This window comes from Schistocerca piceifrons, chromosome 1 (assembly GCF_021461385.2).
Source record: "Schistocerca piceifrons isolate TAMUIC-IGC-003096 chromosome 1, iqSchPice1.1, whole genome shotgun sequence".
NCBI classification, from domain to species: domain Eukaryota; kingdom Metazoa; phylum Arthropoda; class Insecta; order Orthoptera; family Acrididae; genus Schistocerca; species Schistocerca piceifrons.
In genome coordinates this window covers 501,287,529-501,308,446 of record NC_060138.1, presented here as the reverse complement: position 1 = coordinate 501,308,446, position 20,918 = coordinate 501,287,529, and the positions used below count along the sequence as shown (strand labels likewise).

At 39.8% G+C, this 20,918-nt stretch overlaps 1 protein-coding gene across 1 annotated transcript in view; it reads left to right on the top strand.

Moving 5' to 3' along the window:
- Positions 1 to 20,918, top strand: part of LOC124796402 (E3 ubiquitin-protein ligase RNF185-like) — a 69,899-nt gene that overhangs the window by 12,314 nt on the left and 36,667 nt on the right. The window contains exon 5 of the mRNA XM_047260581.1: positions 16,327 to 16,381. Coding sequence (XP_047116537.1) covers positions 16,327 to 16,381 — 55 coding nt within the window. The remainder of the gene's footprint in view (positions 1 to 16,326; positions 16,382 to 20,918) is intronic.

Genomic DNA, 20,918 nt, shown 5'->3' with positions numbered 1-20,918 from the left:
AAGCACTATTAATTCCCTTATGGAAACCAGGCAAGAAATATGCCAGCCCTAGTAGTTGTCGGAATGTATCCCTTATCAGCTGAATAAGACAGACATTAGAGTGCAAGTTCAGTATCTGCCTCATGTGGCTTCTCTAATGCTGAGATCACCTTTGCTTCTAATAGTGTGGTTTCATGTGTTGCTGTTCTGCCCTTTACAACTTAATTCTTCTGGAGACTGAGATACAGAAGTCTTCCTTACAGTGCAATCATTTAGTCACTATGTTTTTCAATCTTGAAAAAGCATAAGAAACCACTTGGAGATAAAACATCCTTCACCAACTTCATGAATGGGGACCTTGTGGATGTATGTCACTCCTTAGTCAGTCAGTTCTCAAAGAAAACCACTTTTACTTTCTCATTGATGATTCCTTGTCTGATTGCTTTGTTCAGGAGAACTGAGTCCCTGAGGTAGTGTACTAAGCACCACACTGTTCGCAGTTGCTATCAATGGCATTTCCTCTGCAGTGAGGAGCCCAGTTAGAAGGTCTTTGTTTGTGGATAACTTCATGACCTTCTAGACCTTCTACTCCTCCAATTGTACAGTGTCCATGAGGCAACTTCAGCTGACCATAAGAAGGCTGGAAACGAGGCCCAGTAAAACTAGTTTTAGGTTCTCACTTGAGAAGACTACTTGTGTCAACTTCAATCATGCTCATCGTAGTTTTCACCCATTGTAGCTCACAACGGGGGACACTATTTTAAATTTTAAGGGCAGTATCTGCCTTTTGGGCCTACTATTTGACTTGAAATGAACCTGGCTCCAACAGCTGACCACATCTGTGAACAAAGGGCTTCAAATTGTTGAATATTTTGAAATGCCTCTACAGAAAGCAGGTCCTACCTCCTGTGTGTTTTTTTTACTGTCAAGTTACATAGGACCAAATTGAGGAGCAAATCTCCAAGGGCATTGAAAGTGTCAGTACATGAAATTACAGCAGATAAAAATAAAATGTTTATGAACCCAAAAAAAGTCAAGCCATAAGTTTGCTTAAACCCAATCAACAATTCAACAAGAATCAGCTTATTTTTCAACGATCTCCTTGACAGAATAGGAGTGACCTATGAGGAAACTATTCATTTTTGATCTGAAAGTGCGTGCATTACTGCTAGGATTTTTGAATTATTGTGGTAGCTTATTGAAATGGATGAAGCAGTATATTGCACACCTCTCTGCACAAGAGTTAAAGAAGTCCAATCCAAATGCAGGCTTGATTTCTGCCAAGTATTAACTGAGTGAAAAAGATATGAACAGCGGTATGACTTTTTTAAATGGCTCCCTGTATTTTTTATTCGTTAATTCATTTCCTTTCCTAAAGACCTATTCAAAAATGTATCACAATGTACCATTCACTGAAACACAACATTATTAATTACATAACACAACATTGATTTTGAGCCCAGGATCACAAACTCGTCCACTTTCTGGAGTTGTCAGAAAGCAAATGAAAACAAAGTAAAAACATAACACAAAATTGTCTTTGACTCTACTGTACCATTGCCCGGGAGTAGAACATTCAAAGGTGCTCAAAGTGGTGACCCTGGACACCAATAAACTGGTGCACATGTTGAATGAAAGAATTATATACTGCTTCCAGTGTTGCCTGCTGAAGAGAATTACAAGCAAGCACAATACATTCCTGCATGTCCTCTGGAGTTGGAATATCACAATAGACAACGTCTTTAATGCATCCCCAAAGAAAAAAGTCCAGAGGATTTAAGTCAGGAGACCTAGCAAGTCAAGTAACTGTTGCTCCTCGACCAATTCACCTGGCAGGATACCTTCAGTTCAGAACACGACATGCGTGCAAGGCATTATGTGCTGGACATCCATTGTGTTGATACCACATAAGAATTCTGGTTCTTAGCGGCGCTTCATACAGAAGAGGGGGAACAATTTGTCTGAGGAAATTGGCATATGCAGTGCCTTTTAGACTACCATTAATGAAATAAGGGCCAATAATTGTAGTACCAAGCATCCCACATCAGACGTTATCTCTCCATTTACGCTGATGTTCCACCTGTCTAAGCCATCGTGGGTTGTCACTGGACCAATCTACATCTACATCCATACTCCACAAGCCACCTGACGGTGTGTGGCAGAGGGTACCTTGAGTATCTCTATCAGTTCTCACTTCTATTCCAGTCTCGTATTGTTCGTGGATAGAAGGATTGTCGGTATGCTTCTGTGTGGGCTCTAATCCCTCTGATTTTATCCTCATGATCCCTTCGCGAGATATACGTAGGAGGGAGCAATATACTGCTTGACTCTTCGGTGAAGGTATGTTCTCGAAACTTCAACAAAAGCCCGTACCGAGCTACTGAGCGTCTCTCCTGCAGAGTCTTCCACTGGAGATTATCTATCATCTCCGTAACGCTTCCGCGATTACTAAATGATCCTGTAACGAAGTGCGCTGCTCTCTGTTGGATCTTCTCTATCTCTTCTATCAACCCTATCTGGTACGGATCCCACACTGCTGAACAGTATTCAAGCAGTGGGCGAACAAGCGTACTGTAACCTACTTCCTTTGTTTTCGGACTGCATTTCCTTAGGATTCTTCCAATGAATCTCAGTCTGGCATCTGCTTTACCAACGATCAACTTTATATGATCATTCCATTTTAAATCACTCCTAATGCGTACTCCCAGATAATTTATGGAATTAACTGCTTCCAGTTGCTGACCTGCTATATTGTAGCTAAATGATAAGGGTTCTATCTTTCTGTGTATTCACAGCACATTACACTTGTCTACATTGAGATTCAATTTCCATTCCCAGCACCATGCCTCAGTTCGCTGCAGATCCTCCTGCATTTCAGTACAATTTTCCATTGTTACAACCTCTCGATATTCCACAGCATCATCCGCAAAAAGCCACCGTGAACTTCCGATGTCATCCACAAGGTCATTTATGTATATTGTGAACAGCAACGGTCCTACGACACTCCCCTGCGGCACACCTGAAATCACTCTTACTTCGGAAGACTTCTCTCCATTGAGAATGACATGCTGCGTTCTGTTATCTAGGAACTCTTCAATCCAATCACACAATTGGTCTGATAGTCCATATGCTCTTACTTTGTTCCCACTGTGGGGAACTGTATCGTGTATCGAACGCCTTGTGGAAGTCAAGAAACATGGCATCTACCTGTGAACCCGTGTCTATGGCCCTCTGAGTCTCGTGGACGAATAGCGCGAGCTGGGTTTCACACGACTGTCTTTTTCGAAGCCCATGCTGATTCCTACAGAGTAGATTTCTAGTCTCCAGAAAAGTTATTATACTCGAACATAATACTTGTTCCAAAATTCTACAACTGATCGACGTTAAAGATATAGGTCTATAGTTCTGCGACATCCCTTCTTGAAAACGGGGATGACCTGTGCCCTTTTCCAATCCTTTGGAACGCTACGCTCTTCTAGAGACCTACGGCACACCGCTGCAAGAAGGGGGGCAAGTTCCTTCGTGTACTCTATGTAAAATCGAACTGGTATCACATCAGGTCCAGCGGCCTTTCCTCTTTTGAGTGATTTCAATTGTTTCTCTATCCCTCTGTCGTCTATTTCGATATCTACCATTTTGTCATCTATGCGACAGTCTAGAGAAGGAACTACAGTGCAGTCTTCCTCTGTGAAACAGCTTTGGAAAAAGACATTTAGTGTTTCGGCCTTTAGTCTGTCATCCTCTGTTTCAGTACCATTTTGGTCACAGAGTGTCTGGACATTTTGTTTTGATCCACCTACCGCTTTGACATAAGACCAAAATTTCTTAGGATTTTCTGCCAAGTTAGTACATAGAACTATACTTTCGAATTCATTGAACACCTCTCGCATAGCCCTCCTCGCACTACATTTTGTTTCGCATAATTTTTGTTTGTATGCAAGGCTTTGCCTATGTTTATGTTTGCTGTGAAGTTCCCTTTGCTTCCGCAGTAGTTTTCTAACTTGGTTGTTGTACCACGGTGGCTCTTTTTCATCTCTTACGATCTTGCTTGGCACATACTCATCTAACGCATATTGTACGATGGTTTTGAACTTTGTCCACTAATCCTCAACGCTATCTGTACTTGAGATAAAACTTTTGTATTGAGCTGTCAGGTACTCTGTAATCTGCTTTTTGTCACTTTTGATAAACAGAAAAATCTTCCTACCTTTTTTAATATTTCTGTTTACAGCTGAAATCATTGATGCAGTAACTGCTTTATGACCGCTGATTCCCTGTTCTGCGTTAACTGTTTCAAATAGTTTGGGTCTGTTTGTCACCAGGAGGTCTAATATGTTATCACCACGAGTCGGTTCTCTGTTTAACTGCTCAAGGTAGTTTTCAGATAAAGCACTTTAAAAAATTTCACTCAATTTTTTGTCCCTGCCACCCCTTATGAACGTTTGAGTCTCCCAGTCTATATCCGGCAAATTAAAATCTCCACCCAGAACTATAACATAGTGGGGAAATCTACTCGAAATATTTTCCAAATTATCCTTCAGATGCTCAGCCACAACAGCTACTGAGCCAGGGGGTCTATAGAGACATCCAATTACCATGTCTGAGCCTGCTTTAACCGTGACCTTTACCCAAATTATTTCACATTTCGGACGTTCCTTGTCTTTACCTGTCCTTTGTTTGAGAAGGAACATTCATCAGTAAATAGAACATTGGAGAAGAAGTTCGGGTTGGTGAGGATTTGCTGCTGTGCCCACTTACAGAACTGTACACGATTCTGAAAATCATTCCCATGCAATTCTTGATGTAGGTGTACATGTTAAGGGTGGAACCAGTGACATGTAAGAATACCATGTACACTGGTTTTAGGAATGCCAATCTTGTGTTAAAGTTGTTGTGTGCTCACATGTGGATTCATAGCAATGGAAACGAGAACAGTAACTTTAGCAGCTTTGTCTGTGCAAGTGCTACGACAATTGCATTGTCGTGGGTTGAAACTTCCCGTTTCCTGAAGCGTCGCAACAAGACGAGAAAAAATCTGTTGGGAAGGTGGATTATTGTCAGGATATCACTCTCTCTACATTTCCACTGCCTGCGTAGCATTTTGCCTACCTTCAATGACAACAATAAAAGAAACATTATGTTGATGCAGTTTGTAGGAAGAACAGCCTTTACTGTATGCCTACTCTATACAACAGTATTTAAAAGGACTAAACTAGTGTACTAAATGTACCCGTACATAAGAAATTAGTATTGCAATTACTGTTCTGCTAACTTATATTCCCCATAGATGAGTAGCAGTTCTACCTTATCTTCATTGGTGTACATTCTACTCGCACAACTCTTCAACTGACGATGTTTGATGGAATGATGGGTGTGCATTCTCCTTATGTTTACATTTGTCCTCTGTCAATGTCAGCACGTGGATGTGTTCCATTACTCCAAGTACCTGCACTAAGCGCTGGGAGTGTCAATGTTGTGTTATGTAATTAATATCGTTGTGTTTCATTGAATGGTACAATGTGATACATTTTTGAATAGGTCTTTAGGAGAAGAAATGAATTACCGAATAAAAAATACAGGGTGCCATTTAAGCAATCGTGCTGATTTATGTCCCTCTGACGGCTAAAGAGCATTTGCTTGAAAAATTTTGTATTTTGCATCTGCACAAACAGTTGTTTAGGGTGGTAAAGATAAATGAGACACCCTGTATATTGAGAGACCAATGTCAAAGTACCCAGACTCATGAACAGGGGTCGACAAGAGGTTCATGAACTTAACACTACTTATTGACCGAACCACCTGTTTCTGAGTCAAAAATATCCTTTTAGAACGTGAAGAATTACCCCAAAACATAATACCAAATGACGTAAGCAAATGAAAATAAGCAAAGTAGACTAATTTTCGTGTGGAGCAATCACGTACTTCAGATACCGTTCGAATAGTAAAAATGGCGGCATTAAGCCTTTGAACAAGATCCTGAACATGGGCTTTCCACGACAGTTTACTATCTATCTGAACATGTAGAAATTTGAACTGTTCAGTTTCACTAATCATATGCCCATTCTGTGAAATTAAAACATCAGGTTTTGTTGAATTGTATGTTAGGAACTGTAAAAACTTGAGTCTTATTTTGATGTAGCGTTAGTTTATTTTCTACAAGCCATGAACTTAGGTCATGAACTCCACTATTTGAAACCTAGCCAATGTTGCACACAACATCCTTTACTACCAAGCTAGTGTCATCAGCAAACAGATATATTTTGAGTTACCCGTAATACTAGAGGGCATATAATTTATCTATATAAGGAACAGAAGGGGCCCCAACATTGATCCCTGGGGCACCCCCCACTTGACTGAACCCCATTCAGACCCCACATCATAGCCATTCTCAACATTGTGAATAATGACCTTTTGCTGTCTGCTGCTAAAGTAAGAGGTGAACCAATTGTGAGCTAGTCCCCATATCCCTTCCCCCCTATTTATAAAGCGGCTTTACTACTGAGTACTTTAATCGTTCAGGAAACTGACCATTCCTAAAGGAAAAATTACAAACATGGCTAAATACAGGGCTACAATGTGCATCACAGTACTTTAATATTCTGCTAGGCTCTCCATCATATCCATGAGAGTCCTTAGTCTTCAGTGATTTAATTATTGACTCCTCCCCCTTGTCTGTATCACAGAGGAGTATTTCAGACATCAATCTCGGAAAGGCATTTGCTGAGAGAGTGATATGATTCCCTGTAGAAACTAAATTTTTATATAATTCACCAGCACTGCTCAGAAAAGATTGTTACATATATCTGATTTATCAGTAACAGAAATATTTTTACTACGAACTGACTTTATATCATTCACCTTGTGCTGCTGACCAGACACTTCCTTCACAACTGACCATATGGTTATAATTTCATCCTGTGAATTATTCTATTTGTGTACCACATATTCTTTGCCTTCCTAATAATGTTTTTAAGTGCCTTACAGTACTGTTTGTAATGGGCTACTGTAGCTTGATTGTGACTTCTTCTAACATTTTGATATAATTCCCGTGTTGCTCTACACGACATCCTTATCCCACTAGTCAACCACCCATGCTCCCTTTTATTGCTGTAGCCCGTTTGGTATGTTGTAATGGAAAGCAACTCTCAAAGAGCATGAGAAATGCATTAAGGAAAGCATATTTGTCATCTATGTTTGTTGTTGTTGTTGTCTTCAGTCCTGAGACTGGTTTGATGCAGCTCTCCATGCTACTCTATCCTGTGCAAGCTTTTTCATCTCCCAGTACCTACTGCAACCTACATCCTTCTGAATCTGCTTAGTGTATTCATCTCTTGGTCTCCCTCTACGATTTTTACCCTCCACGCTGCCCTCCAATACTAAATTGGTGATCCCTTGATGCCTCAGAACATGTCCTACCAACCGATCCCTTCTTCTGGTCAAGTTGTGCCACAAACTTCTCTTCTCCCCAGTCCTATTCAATACTTCCTCATTAGTTATGTGATCTACCCTTCTAATCTTCAGCATTCTTCTGTAGCACCACATTTCGAAAGCTTCTATTCTCTTCTTGTCCAAACTATTTATCGTCCATGTTTCACTTCCATACATGGCTACACTCCATACGAATACTTTCAGAAATGACTTCCTGACACTTAAATCTATACTCGATGTTAACAAATTTCTCTTCTTCAGAAACGCTTTCCTTGCCATTGCCAGCCTACATTTTATATCCTCTCTACTTCGACCATCATCAGTTATTTTGCTCCCCAAATAGCAAAACTCCTTTACTACTTTAAGTGCCTCATTTCCTAATCTAATTCCCTCAGCACCACCCGACTTAATTAGACTACATTCCATTATCCTTGTTTTGCTTTTGTTGATGTTCATCTTATATCCTCCTTTCAAGACACTGTCCATTCCATTCAACTGCTCTTCCAAGTCCTTTGCTGTCTCTGACAGAATTACAATGTCATCGGCGAACCTCAAAGTTTTTATTTCTTCTCCATGAATTTTAATACCTACTCCGAATTTTTCTTTTGTTTCCTTTACTGCTTGCTCAATATACAGATTGAACAACATCGGGGAGAGGCTACAACCCTGTCTTACTCCCTTCCCAACCACTGCTTCCCTTTCATGTCCCTCCACTCTTATAACTGCCATCTGGTTTCTGTACAAATTGTAAATAGCCTTTCGCTCCCTGTATTTTACCCCTGCCACCTTTAGAATTTGAAAGAGAGTATTCCAGTCAACATTGTCAAAAGCTTTCTCTAAGTCTACAAATGCTAGAAACGTTGGTTTGCCTTTCCTTAATCTTTCTTCTAAGATAAGTCGTAAGGTCAGTATTGCCTCACGTGTTCCAGTGTTTCTACGGAATCCAAACTGATCTTCCCCGAGGTTGGCTTCTACTAGTTTTTCCATTCGTCTGTAAAGAATTCGTGTTAGTATTTTGCAGCTGTGACTTATTAAGCTGATAGTTCGGTAATTTTCACATCTGTCAACACCTGCTTTCTTTGGGATTGGAATTATTATATTCTTCTTGAAGTCTGAGGGTATTTCGCCTGTTTCATACATCTTGCTCACCAGATGGTAGAGTTTTGTCAGGACTGGCTCTCCCACGGCCGTCAGTAGTTCCAATGGAATATTGTCTACTCCGGGGGCCTTGTTTCGACTCAGGTCTTTCAGTGCTCTGTCAAACTCTTCACACAGTATCATATCTCCCATTTCATCTTCATCTACATCCTCTTCCATTTCCATAATATTGTCCTCAAGTACATCGCCCTTGTATAGACCCTCTATATACTCCTTCCACCTTTCTGCTTTCCCTTCTTTGCTTAGAACTGGGTTTCCATCTGAGCTCTTGATATTCATACAAGTCGTTCTCTTATCTCCAAAGGTCTCTTTAATTTTCCTGTAGGCGGTATCTATCTTACCCCTAGTGAGATAGGCCTCTACATCCTTACATTTGTCCTCTAGCCATCCCTGCTTAGCCATTTTGCACTTCCTGTCGATCTCATTTTTGAGACGTTTGTATTCCTTTTTGCCTGTTTCACTTACTGCATTTTTATATTTTCTCCTTTCATCAATTAAATTCAATATTTCTTCTGTTACCCAAGGATTTCTACTAGCCCTAGTCTTTTTACCTACTTGATCCTCTGCTGCCTTCACTACTTCATCCCTCAAAGCTACCCATTCTTCTTCTACTGTATTTATTTCCCCCATTACTGTCAATTGCTCCCTTATGCTCTCCCTGAATCTCTGTACAACCTCTGGTTCTTTTAGTTTATCCAGGTCCCATCTCCTTAAATTCCCACCTTTTTGCAGTTTCTTCAGTTTTAATCTACAGGTCATAACCAATAGATTGTGGTCAGAGTCCACATCTGCCCCTGGAAATGTCTTACAATTTAAAACCTGGTTCCTAAATCTCTGTCTTACCATTATATAATCTATCTGATACCTTTTAGTATCTCCAGGGTTCTTCCATGTATACAACCTTCTTTCATGATTCTTAAACCAAGTGTTAGTTACGATTATGTTGTGCTCTGTGCAAAATTCGACCAGGCGGCTTCCTCTTTCATTTCTGTCCCCCAATCCATATTCACCTACTACGTTTCCTTCTCTCCCTTTTCCTACACTCGAATTCCAGTCACCCATGACTATTAAATTTTCGTCTCCCTTCACAATCTGAATAATTTCTTTTATTTCATCATACATTTCTTCAATTTCTTCGTCATCTGCAGAGCTAGTTGGCATATAAACTTGTACTACTGTAGTAGGCGTGGGCTTCGTATCTATCTTGGCCACAATAATGCGTTCACTATGCTGTTTGTAGTAGCTTACCCGCATTCCTATTTTCCTATTCATTATTAAACCTACTCCTGCATTACCCCTATTTGATTTTGTGTTTATAACCCTGTAGTCACCTGACCAGAAGTCTTGTTCCTCCTGCCACCGAACTTCACTAATTCCCACTATATCTAACTTCAACCTATCCATTTCCCTTTTTAAATTTTCTAACCTACCTGCCCGATTAAGGGATCTGACATTCCACGCTCCGATCCGTAGAACGCCAGTTTTCTTTCTCCTGATAACGACATCCTCTTGAGTAGTCCCCACCCGGAGATCCGAATGGGGGACTATTTTACCTCCGGAATATTTTACCCAAGAGGACGCCATCATCATGTAATCATACAGTAAAGCTGCATGCCCTCGGGAAAAATTACGGCTGTAGTTTCCCCTTGCTTTCAGCCGTTCGCAGTACCGGCACAGCAAGGCCGTTTTGGTTATTGTTACAAGGCCAGATCAGTCAATCATCCAGACTGTTGCCCTTGCAACTACTGAAAAGGCTGCTGCCCCTCTTCAGGAACCACACGTTTGTCTGGCCTCTCAACAGATACCCCTCCGTTGTGGTTGCACCTACGGTACGGCTATCTGTATCGCTGAGGCACGCAAGCCTCCCCACCAACGGCAAGGTCCATGGTTCATGGGGGGTCATCTATGTTATCGGCACTATAAAAATCCTGCCACTCTTGTTACCTGACAAGGTTTAAAAAACTGTCTATTGCTTTTGGATTAACTTTCCTATATAGTTTGTAATTATATGTGACATTTGTTTGAGTACAAAAGCATTTTAGTGATAAAAATTGTGCATTATAGTATGAAAGGCCGTTCACACTTTTACTAACAGAATGCCCATCTAGTAATGTAGAATGAACAAAAATATTTTCTATGGCTGTGCTACTGTTCCCCTGCACCCTAGTTGGAAAAAAACACAATCTGCATCAGATCATATGGATTTAGGAAATCTACCAACCTCCTTTCTTGCAATATCATATACAAAATTAATAGTGAAGTCACCACATATAACTACTTTCTGCTACTTCCTATAAAGTAAATCAAGAACCCTCACTAGTTTGAACAGAAATGCTCTGAAGTCAGAGTTAGGGGACCTACAAACAACAACAATTAGAAGTTCAGTTTCACTGCGTTCAACTGTCTGTGCACAACATTCAAATATCTGTTGAGTGCAGTGCCATGATACGTCTATGGACTCAAATGGAATACTGGTTTGTACATACATGGCCACTCCCCCACCCCTCATGGAACTCCTTGGAAAACAGCCAGCTAATCTGTATCCTGGTAAAGGAAGTCTCTGAATCACCAAATTATTTAAGTGGTGCTCCAATATATCAGTAATTTCAAGTCAGCATCTATAAGCAGTTCACTAACTTTATCTCGAATAACGCTTATATTTTGATGAAATACGCTAATTCCTTCTCTACTTGGAAACATGACATCCTCTGAAGGTGAGCCCTTAGGTAGAGGGACTTCCTCTAAGCAACTATACTTATCTACTGACTTCAATCTAAAAAAGGTGCAGCTCTAATACCAACTACTACTGCAATGTGAGATAATTCTGCTGAAATTTGTACAGAGGCGCAAACCGTGTTCAGAAAGGATAGATTAAATAAAGTACTTGGTGGTGTGTTTGTGCCTGTTAGTAGTAGTTTATCTTGCAGTGAAGTTCAAATCGATAGTTCCTGCAAATTACTATAGGTGAGGTTATACTCAACAATCATACCAAAATAATAATTGGTCCCTTCTACCAATCCCCCAACTCAGATGATATAATAGCTGAACGGTTCAAAGAAAACTTGAATCTCATTACAAATAAGTACCCCACTCATACTGCTATAATTGGTGGAGACTTCAATCTACCCTCGATTTGTTGGCAAAAATACATGTTCAAAGCCAGTGGTAGACAGAAAAAAATTTTCTGAAATTGTACTAAATGCTTTCTCTGAGAATTACTTTGAACAATTAGTTCATGAGCCCACACAAATTGTAAATGGTTGCAAAAACACACTTGACCTCGTACCCCCAAATAATCCTGATCTAATAGACAGCGTCATGACGGATAGAGGGATTAGTGAGCACAAGATCATTGTAGCGAGGCTCGAAACCATATGAACCAAAACCTCTAAAAATAAATGCAAAATATATCTATTTAAAACAGCAGATAAAAATTCACTTGATGCCTTCCTAAGAGAATGTCGCCATTCCTTCCAAGCTAATTATAGAAGTGTAGACCAGATATGGCTCAAATTCAAAGATACAGTATCGACAGCAATTCATACTGCATACGTTAATAAGAGACGGAACTGACCCACCATGTACACAAAACACGTCAGAACACTGTTGCAGAAGCAACGAAAAAAGCATGCCAAATTCAGAAGAACGCAAAATCCCCAAGACTGGCTAAGTTTCATGGAAGCTCGATATTTAGTGCGTTTGTCAATGGGAGATGCTTGTAATGGTTTCCACAATGCAACATTGTCTCAAAATGTTGCAGAAAACCCAAAGAGATTCTGGTCATATGCAAAGTACACCAGTGGCAAGAAACAGTCAATACCGTCGCTTCGCGATAGCGATGGAAATATTACCGATACTAAAGCAGAGTTACTAAATACAGTTTTCCGTAATTCCTTCATGAAAGAAGATGAAGTAAATATTCCAGAATTCGAAACCAGAACAGCTGTTAGCATGAGTGACATAAAAGTAGATATCTTAGGTGTTGCGAAACAACTCGGATCACTTAAGAAAGGCAAGTCTTCCGGTCCAGATGGTGTACCAGTCAGGTTCCTTTCAGAATATGCAGACACAATGACACCTTTCTTAGCAATCATATACATCCACTCACTTGACAAAAGGTCTGTTCCTAAAGACTGGAAAGTAGCACAGGTCACACCAATATTCAAGAAAGGAAATAGGAGTAACCCATTGAATTGCAGACTCATATCATTGACCTCAATTTGCAGTAGGATTTTGGAGCATATACTGTACTCGAACATTATGAATCACCTTGAAGAAAATGGCTTATTGGTGCATAACCAACACGGATTCAGAAAATATCGTTCTTGTGCAACACAGCTAGCTCTTTATTCCCATGAAGTAATGAGTGCTGTCAACAAGGGATCTCAGATCGATTCCATATTCCTAGATTTCCAGAAGGCTTTTTATACCGTTCCTCACAAGCAACTATTAATCAAATTGCATGCATATGGAGTGTCGTCTCCGTTGTGTAACTGGATTTGTGATTTCCTCTCAGAGAGGTTACAGTTCGTAGCGATAGATGGTAAATCATTGCGTAGAAAGAAGTGATATCTGGTGTTCCGCAAGGTAGTGTCATAGGCCGTCTGCTGTTCCTGATTAACATAAATGATCTAGGTGATAATCTGAGCAGCCCCCTTAGATTGTTTGCAGATGACGCTGTAATTTACTGTCTAGTAAAATCATCAGACGATCAATTCCAATTACAAAATTATCTGGAGAGAATTTCTGTTTGGTGTGAAAAATGACAATTGGCACTAAACAAAGAAAAGTGCGAGGTCTTTCACATGGGTACTAAAAGATACCCGATAAATCTTGGGTATATGATAAATCACACAAATTTAAGGGCTGTCAATTCAGCTAAATACCTAGGAATTACAATTACGAGCGACTTAAATTGGAAAGACCACATAGATAATGTTGTGGGGAAGGCGAAACAAAGACTGCGCTTTGATGGCAGTACACTTAGAAGATGCGACCAACCCACTAAAGAGACAGCCTACATTACACTTATCTGTCTTCTGCTGGAATATTGCCTCGCGGTGTGGGATCCTTACCAGGTAGGACTGACGGCGGACATTGAAAAAGTGCAAAGAAGGGCAGCTCGTCTCGTGTTATCGTGCAATAGGGGTGAGAGTGTCACTAATATGATAACGCGAGGTGGAGCGGCAGTCACTGAAACAAAGGCAGTTTTCTTTGCGCCGAGATCTATTTACGAAATTTCAATCACCAACTTTCTCTTCTGAATGCAAAAATATTTTGTTGACACCCACCTACATAGGGAGAAATGATCATCATAATAAAATAAGAGAAATCAGAGCTTGAATGGAAAGATTTAAGTGTTCCTTTTTGGGATAAGTGCTACTGACTGTCTTACAGATCTGGGTATGTTGTACCTCAAAATACACAACCAGGGACAGAACAAATTGTCACCTTCGCATCTTCATAGGCCTTAAGTGCTTGTAAGCTTCAAGCAGCGCAAGAAATGTATGATGAGTGATGAGTAGTTGTATAACATTATGATGGCCCTGGAGTGGTTTCACGGGCATCACAGTACACAGTTTCTCATATGTTTTGACTTGCTCAGTACGCTACAAGGGACTCATCAAATGTAAGTCATCGACCAGAGATTCAGCTCATCCATGACACCTTACTGCCGCTCCAACACCATAGTAAGGAAGTGGTATTTTGCTGGATATCTGAACACACGGGAATACAGAGAAGTGACATAGGCAACAAAGCAGCCAAAGAAGCCTGTTGGGATGGTATTGCATGCCAATGTGTTGTCCTCTTGCACGCAATCCTTTCTCATTGTGTGGTGGATGAATCGTGCATTGGTAGGGGACTGAATGGATGGAGGTGGCAGACAAAAAACTGCGGTCACTCAGATTGATGACACGGGCAGGGCAGACATCATGCCGGCAGCACCTATGATAAGAGGTGCTGCTCACAAAACTGCACATATAACGTAGCCCTTCAACATAGTTTCCTCTTCCAACAGGAGCCACGACCACTCTGTGAAATTTGTGGGTGCCACATTCGGTATTTTGGCTGTGTGTGCCTTATATATTGGCATCAGGGCAGGCCTCAGTTTGGCTGGAAATCAGCCAACTGTCCTCACTGACACCAGTGCCACACATTTTGTTTTTGAGATGTGAACTTTTGGGCCTCCTCCCTGAATAGCTGGGGAGGAAGGACTTCAGTGCATTATAAACAACGCCACCTATGGGGACAACATTCATCCACATCCTCCCCTCCCCCACAAGAGAATGACATGGTAAACTCTTTGTAAGGGCACTGATGATGATGATGATGCTGTTGAGTGCTCCACATCCAAAAGCACCACCACCATCCATCCATCACGGCTCCCTGCCTGAATCATTTCTTTATCTCAGATCTTTCACTCTTACTGTGTTTTTCTACCTGTTACTGTTCCACCTCCCCCCTCCTCTTTTTCTCCCAGCACATCTATGCTAAAACATGTGCAGCAACTGACTGCTTGCTCCATTCCAGCGTGATAGTTCTTAATGCTCACTTGTCCTGTTCTTCCCTCTACCCACTTCCTAACTCACTGCTCCCCTCTGTTCCAGCACCAACCCACCCCCTCTGTGATCACTACTTACAAGCATTAGCTGAAAGCATCAGAATATGAAAGTGGTGTGTGTGTGTGTGTGTGTGTGTGTGTGTGTGTGTGTGTGTGTGTGTGTGCGCGCGCGCGCGCGTTTTACCCTTCATGGTTGTGATTCATTGTCTGTTTACTGTCAGCTCATCGTAAATGATCCGAGATCATTTTCTGTTTCTCATGCTTTTTAACAAGTTTTTATTAGATTGCTTTCATTTCTGCCTAACCATTTGATACCCAGCATGGTGTCAGATAGTATCGGAAGACATTTCATAGGGTATACATGCAAAAGGGGATGGCTGAAAGGGGGGGGGGGGGGGGTTTGGGAGGGTTGGCGGTCAGAGATGGTAGTGAGAGGGAGGGGGGGGGGTGAGATGGATGGTGGTGGTGGTGGTGGTAGTGGGGATGTGTTATATATGTATATGAGGGCGAAGCTGCAGGTATTAAACAAAAAATCTTTTTAAAAATTCATATAAAATTATTTTGCTTGTTTTATTGTTCTATTTTGTAGGATAATAACAGTTAAACAGATATTATCAGGTGAAAAACACTGAAATAAACCTGAAATTTAACGTTTCTCTCTTATAATCTTGTCAACATTTTTAAAATCCATCGAAATATTTCAGACTCAAGACAAAAAAGCAGAAAAAGTTATTAAATATAAGTATATTTTGAATATACCAAGTTTTTAAATTGAACTAAAAATATTTAATAATTTCTCCTAGCCCCATATAGATTCATAACCCCCATACAGATAGTCCTTAAAAATTATTATTGTGAAATTTTAGTTGCTGTGAAAATATTTGTAACATATCTAATGCAAGAATAGTTCATTTCTATACTATTATCCATTGTAACCTGAAGTTTCAGAACTATCTGTAATGGGTTAGGAAGTTGACTGGGGCTAGGAGAAATTATTTTATACTTTGTTTTCTGATTTTAAAATATGGTACATCAAAAATATACCTTTATTTAAATAATTATTAATACAGTGCATTGAAGATGAAGATGTTCTACAGATACATAGAATAATACATCTGTGTTACGCTGGCACTTTACAAGCACTATAAATCACGAACACTCGTCAGTAATTTTGTGAATGTTCCAATTAATGCTTTCAGGTACAAGATTCCGCCACGCCCTCCTGGACAGCGTACTGAACCTGAAAATAATGGGGTATGTATTTGTTAGTCACAATAATTCCACATTTCATGATGTGTAGCACTAATTTGTAGAAGATATTGCCTTTCTGTAAACAGTTTACACAGCATTAATTGTTTGAGTATTACAATTCATTTGTATTGTCATTTCTTTCTGTCTTCTTTGTCAGAACTTTGGAAGACTTTTTTTTTTTAAATGAACTTTTGAACTGAGAAGTAATAGCTTCTATAACATATAGAACTGACATTAAATCTTACATCTCACTGACCACTAGATGTTCCCAATGCTTACATTTTGGACACGTCATTCCACTGCATGGCAGATCGAAAATCAGGAAACTGTGGATGACCATTTCACAAAGGTTATCATTGTGAACACCCACATTTGTGTGTAAATAGTATGGAACTCCACGATCCACATTCATTGATTTGCCCAGAATTTAAAAAGAAAAGAAAGTACAAGAATATAAAATGATTGAACCCCTGACATATTCTGAGGCAAGGAAAAAATATGAACAAATGCATCTAGTGAACATGATGACACAGCTATCACTTAGCCTTCCTCAACTTTTTTGAAACCAAATGTAACATGTGCTACAAGCTAAAGAAGAAGCAGACAGAACAAAAAATTATTAGGTGGAGAGATCTCCGCCCTTCTTGACGACCAATGTTACAGACCCAGCAGGAGCCTCCAAGCAGATACAGCAGGAGACGCTTCATATACCTCAAACAGCACAATAGAGAAAGCTCCAATCCACCCATTCTTCCTCCCAAAATGTAACAGGTGTACACTCAGATATTCAACAGTGGCGAAGACAGAGTAAGACATTGGGACAAGGAACTGCCCGGTCAGCTTCTTACTCGGACCTGCAAACTTGAAAATCTACAAAAAAAGAAACAGGTGCAAGAGAAAACAAAAGAAAAAGATCAAGCCAGAGAAGTAAGTCATCGGTCGTGTCAAAATCAGAACTCTCCTTGACAGCAGATGAACCTATAGACACTACCCCAACCACACAGGACGCATTAGGAAACTTAGCAGATCATCATATTATCACCTTCATCTTCACTCACCACACTGTGACCCTTATCAGGGGTTTTACAATGGAATATGATTGTCATTTCTGAACACCTACTTCTTGATTCATGTTCAGATTAGATTAGATTCAGTTTTCGTTCCATAGACCCAAAAATGAGATGATTCTCATGGGTGTGGAACATGTCAGAAAGTATAACATAAAAAACATAAAGCATTTGAATATAATACTTACTATCCTGATCATTTGTCAGGAGATTTTCAAAACAGGTGAATACATTACAGTGAACGGAAACTGCTAATATTTACAGAATTAATACACTGTCATAATGAAACATGGTTACACACTCTCAATAAATTTACCACACACAAAATACCTGATCTTGACTGTTGTGACCAAGAGCTGTCAGAAAAAGTTTTACTTAAGCTGGTTTAACAGTCCCTGTTAAGATATTCATCTGTAGAGTACAAGGAGTTGTCTATCAAGAAGTATTTCAAACTCTGTTTAAACCAAGCTTTAGCTGAAACCAAGTTTTTAATGGTTGCTGGAAATGTATTGAAAAATTGTGTTCCTGAATATTGGACCCCGTTTTAGACCAAGGTGAGTGAGTTTAGATCTGTATGTAGATTTTTCTTATTCCTGGTATTGATACTATGTATTGAGCTATTGGTTGGAAATAGAGATATATTACTTGCAACAAATTTCATTAAGGAATAAGTATACAGAGAATCAGTGGTTAGAATACAGTTCCTTGAACAGTTTTCTACAAGATGTTTTCATGAATTTACACCACAAATGATTATTATTACTCGCTTTTGCACTCTAAAAACTTTTGCTCGGTTTGATGAGTTACCCCAGAATATGATTCCGTGTGACATAATAGAATGAAAGTAAGCAAAGTATGCAAACTTCTGCGTATTTATATCTCCTGTATCTGACAGCATTATCACTGCAAAAACAGACTTGTTTAGGCACTTCGAGAGTTCTATGGTGTGCCCTTTCCAACTGAATTTATTATTGACGTGTAATCCCAGGAATTTAACACTGTCGACCTTTTGATCTGCATGTCTTCATATGTTACACACATGCTGGAAGGAGATCTCTTACAGGTTCTAAATTGCATGTAGTGCATCTTTTCAAAGTTTAATGACAGTGAATTAGCTTTATACCATTTATTAATGTCAGTGTAAATTTGAATAGCAGCTATTTCTAAATCTGCATTTGACTTGTTACTTATTGCAATGTTTGTATCATCTAAAAACAAAAAAACTTAGCATCTGGCAATGTAACATACAAGAGGGAGTGAGTGTACACATGAAAAAACAACGGACCCAAGATGGAACCTTGAGGAACACCACATGTAATTAATTTCCAGTGAGATGAAGTCTGATTACTTAATGAACGAGTATTTTGCAATGACACCCTTTGTTTGCTATTAGTTAGGTGAGACTCAAACCATTTCGCAGAATTGCCAGTGACACCATAGTATTCTATTTTGCTTAAGAGAATGCTGTGATTCACATGGTCAAAGGGTTTTGACAGGTTACAGAAAATGCCTGTAGCCTTTAATTAGTTGTCCAATCAGTTACGTGTGATGGTTGGAACTTAAATAGTGGCCACTATTTATTCACAACCGATACGAAAGATTTACTTGGTGGCACCTGTTACTGTCTTTCAGAGTATCACCAGCTGTGTGTAGAACCCGTTACCAGCAATGTGGAAGGCATAGTATACCGTTAGCAGAGCCTGTTCTGTTCATGGTGCGAATGAAACAGTCTACTGCCTGTCAGATCTCTGGAACAGTTCTGAAGCGAATGCCACGAAGTGGTTCCTTCATCTACGGAATCAAATCAAAGTCACAGGGACTTAAGTCCAATGAGTATGGTGGATTGTACAGTACTTCCCAGTCCCATCAACCGAACAGAGCAACCACAGCTTGTGCTGCATGCACTTGTGCATTGTCGTGCAAAATGATGGGTGGGTTGCGCGGAAAGTGTCGCCGCTTCTTTTGCAAAGTTGGTCGCAGGTGATGCTTCAAAAACGAACAGTAATACTGTGCATTGACGGTCTGCCGTGGAGGAATGTAACGCATTACGATAACACCTTCACAGTCATACACGAGAATCACCATAACTTTAGACCGCTCCATTCGCACCATCAACAGAACAGGCTCTGCTAACGGTATACCACACCTTCCACATTGCTGGCAACGGGTTCTACACAAAGCTGGTGGCCACTTTGAAGGACAGTAACAGGTGCAAACCTGTAACTCTTTTTGTATCGGTTGTGTATAAGTAGTTGCCAATATTTTAAGTTCCAACCGTCGTACATTCTCACTGTAAGTGTAAATAGCTTTCTCTGTGTCGGAACCCTTAAGAAACCGAAACTGTAACTTGGACAGTATATTACTTGCAGTCAGAAGCTTAAGGAGAAGCTTGAACACAGCCTTTCCAAATATTTTTGAAAAAGTCGGAAAAAGTGAAATTGGCCAATAGTTTGATGGTATCTCTTTATCCCCCTTCTTGTGAAGAGGCTTAACCGCAGCATATTTTAGTCTGTCCGGAAATGTTATTCTGATAAGAGATTGATTACACAAATAACTTTAGACAGAACTCAACTATCATGAGCACTCTTTGATTAACTACATTGATATGTTATTGTACCCACTAGAATACTTACATTTTAAGGATTTTTTGATGAATGCAGACTAACCATGTAGTTTACCTTACCGAGGACTTCTCCATTGCAATTATATATGTGCTGGAAATCATAAGATTCTCATCTATTTTTAACTTTCTAGCAATTAATAGAAAGCTCTTCATATTCAATATGATTACATTGCTCTGCCAAATACAGTGAGATAACACTTCATAAGAAAGTGAATTCTTGCATGGTCAATGAGATTAAGAAGCTCTGTAAGCTAATTAATAAAAAAATTCCTTCACTGTGAGACCATCATTCATCAGTTCGTTAGACTGAGATGATGTCATCACAGCTATAGAACATACAAAAATAAATAGTAGTAGTAGTTAAGAACACATTTTTACCTTCACAAATTAAAATTAGTTTAAACTTTGGAAGCTAAAAATAGTCTGTTTGTAGTGTTTTTGCTAAGTAATATTTCATATTATTCCATTTCGAAATGTCTTTAACCATGACATAGTCCTAATGTTACTTAATCGTTACCTTTCAATTACCCACAAAGAATCAATAACACTGATTGTTGCAGTGTACCTGATCTTAGAGTATTTCGATCAAAGTTATACGAACATTGCCAAAATGTAACCATCTCTTCAATATAAATTTAAGTTTGTGAAGTATATTATAGTCTCAATGTTTCATCTACAATGTGCGGGTCAAAATGATCCGGAAGTGTCAAAACACACGTGCGTCAGTGGCAGGTGGTAGGAGAGGCTTGTGGCCTTGAGTAGCGTTCTGCCCACTCTTATCAGCAGCTGTGGACGCAGTTGGATCCTAGTCAGAGGTGAGTGAGTGTTTATTGTTAACAAATAATGAAAG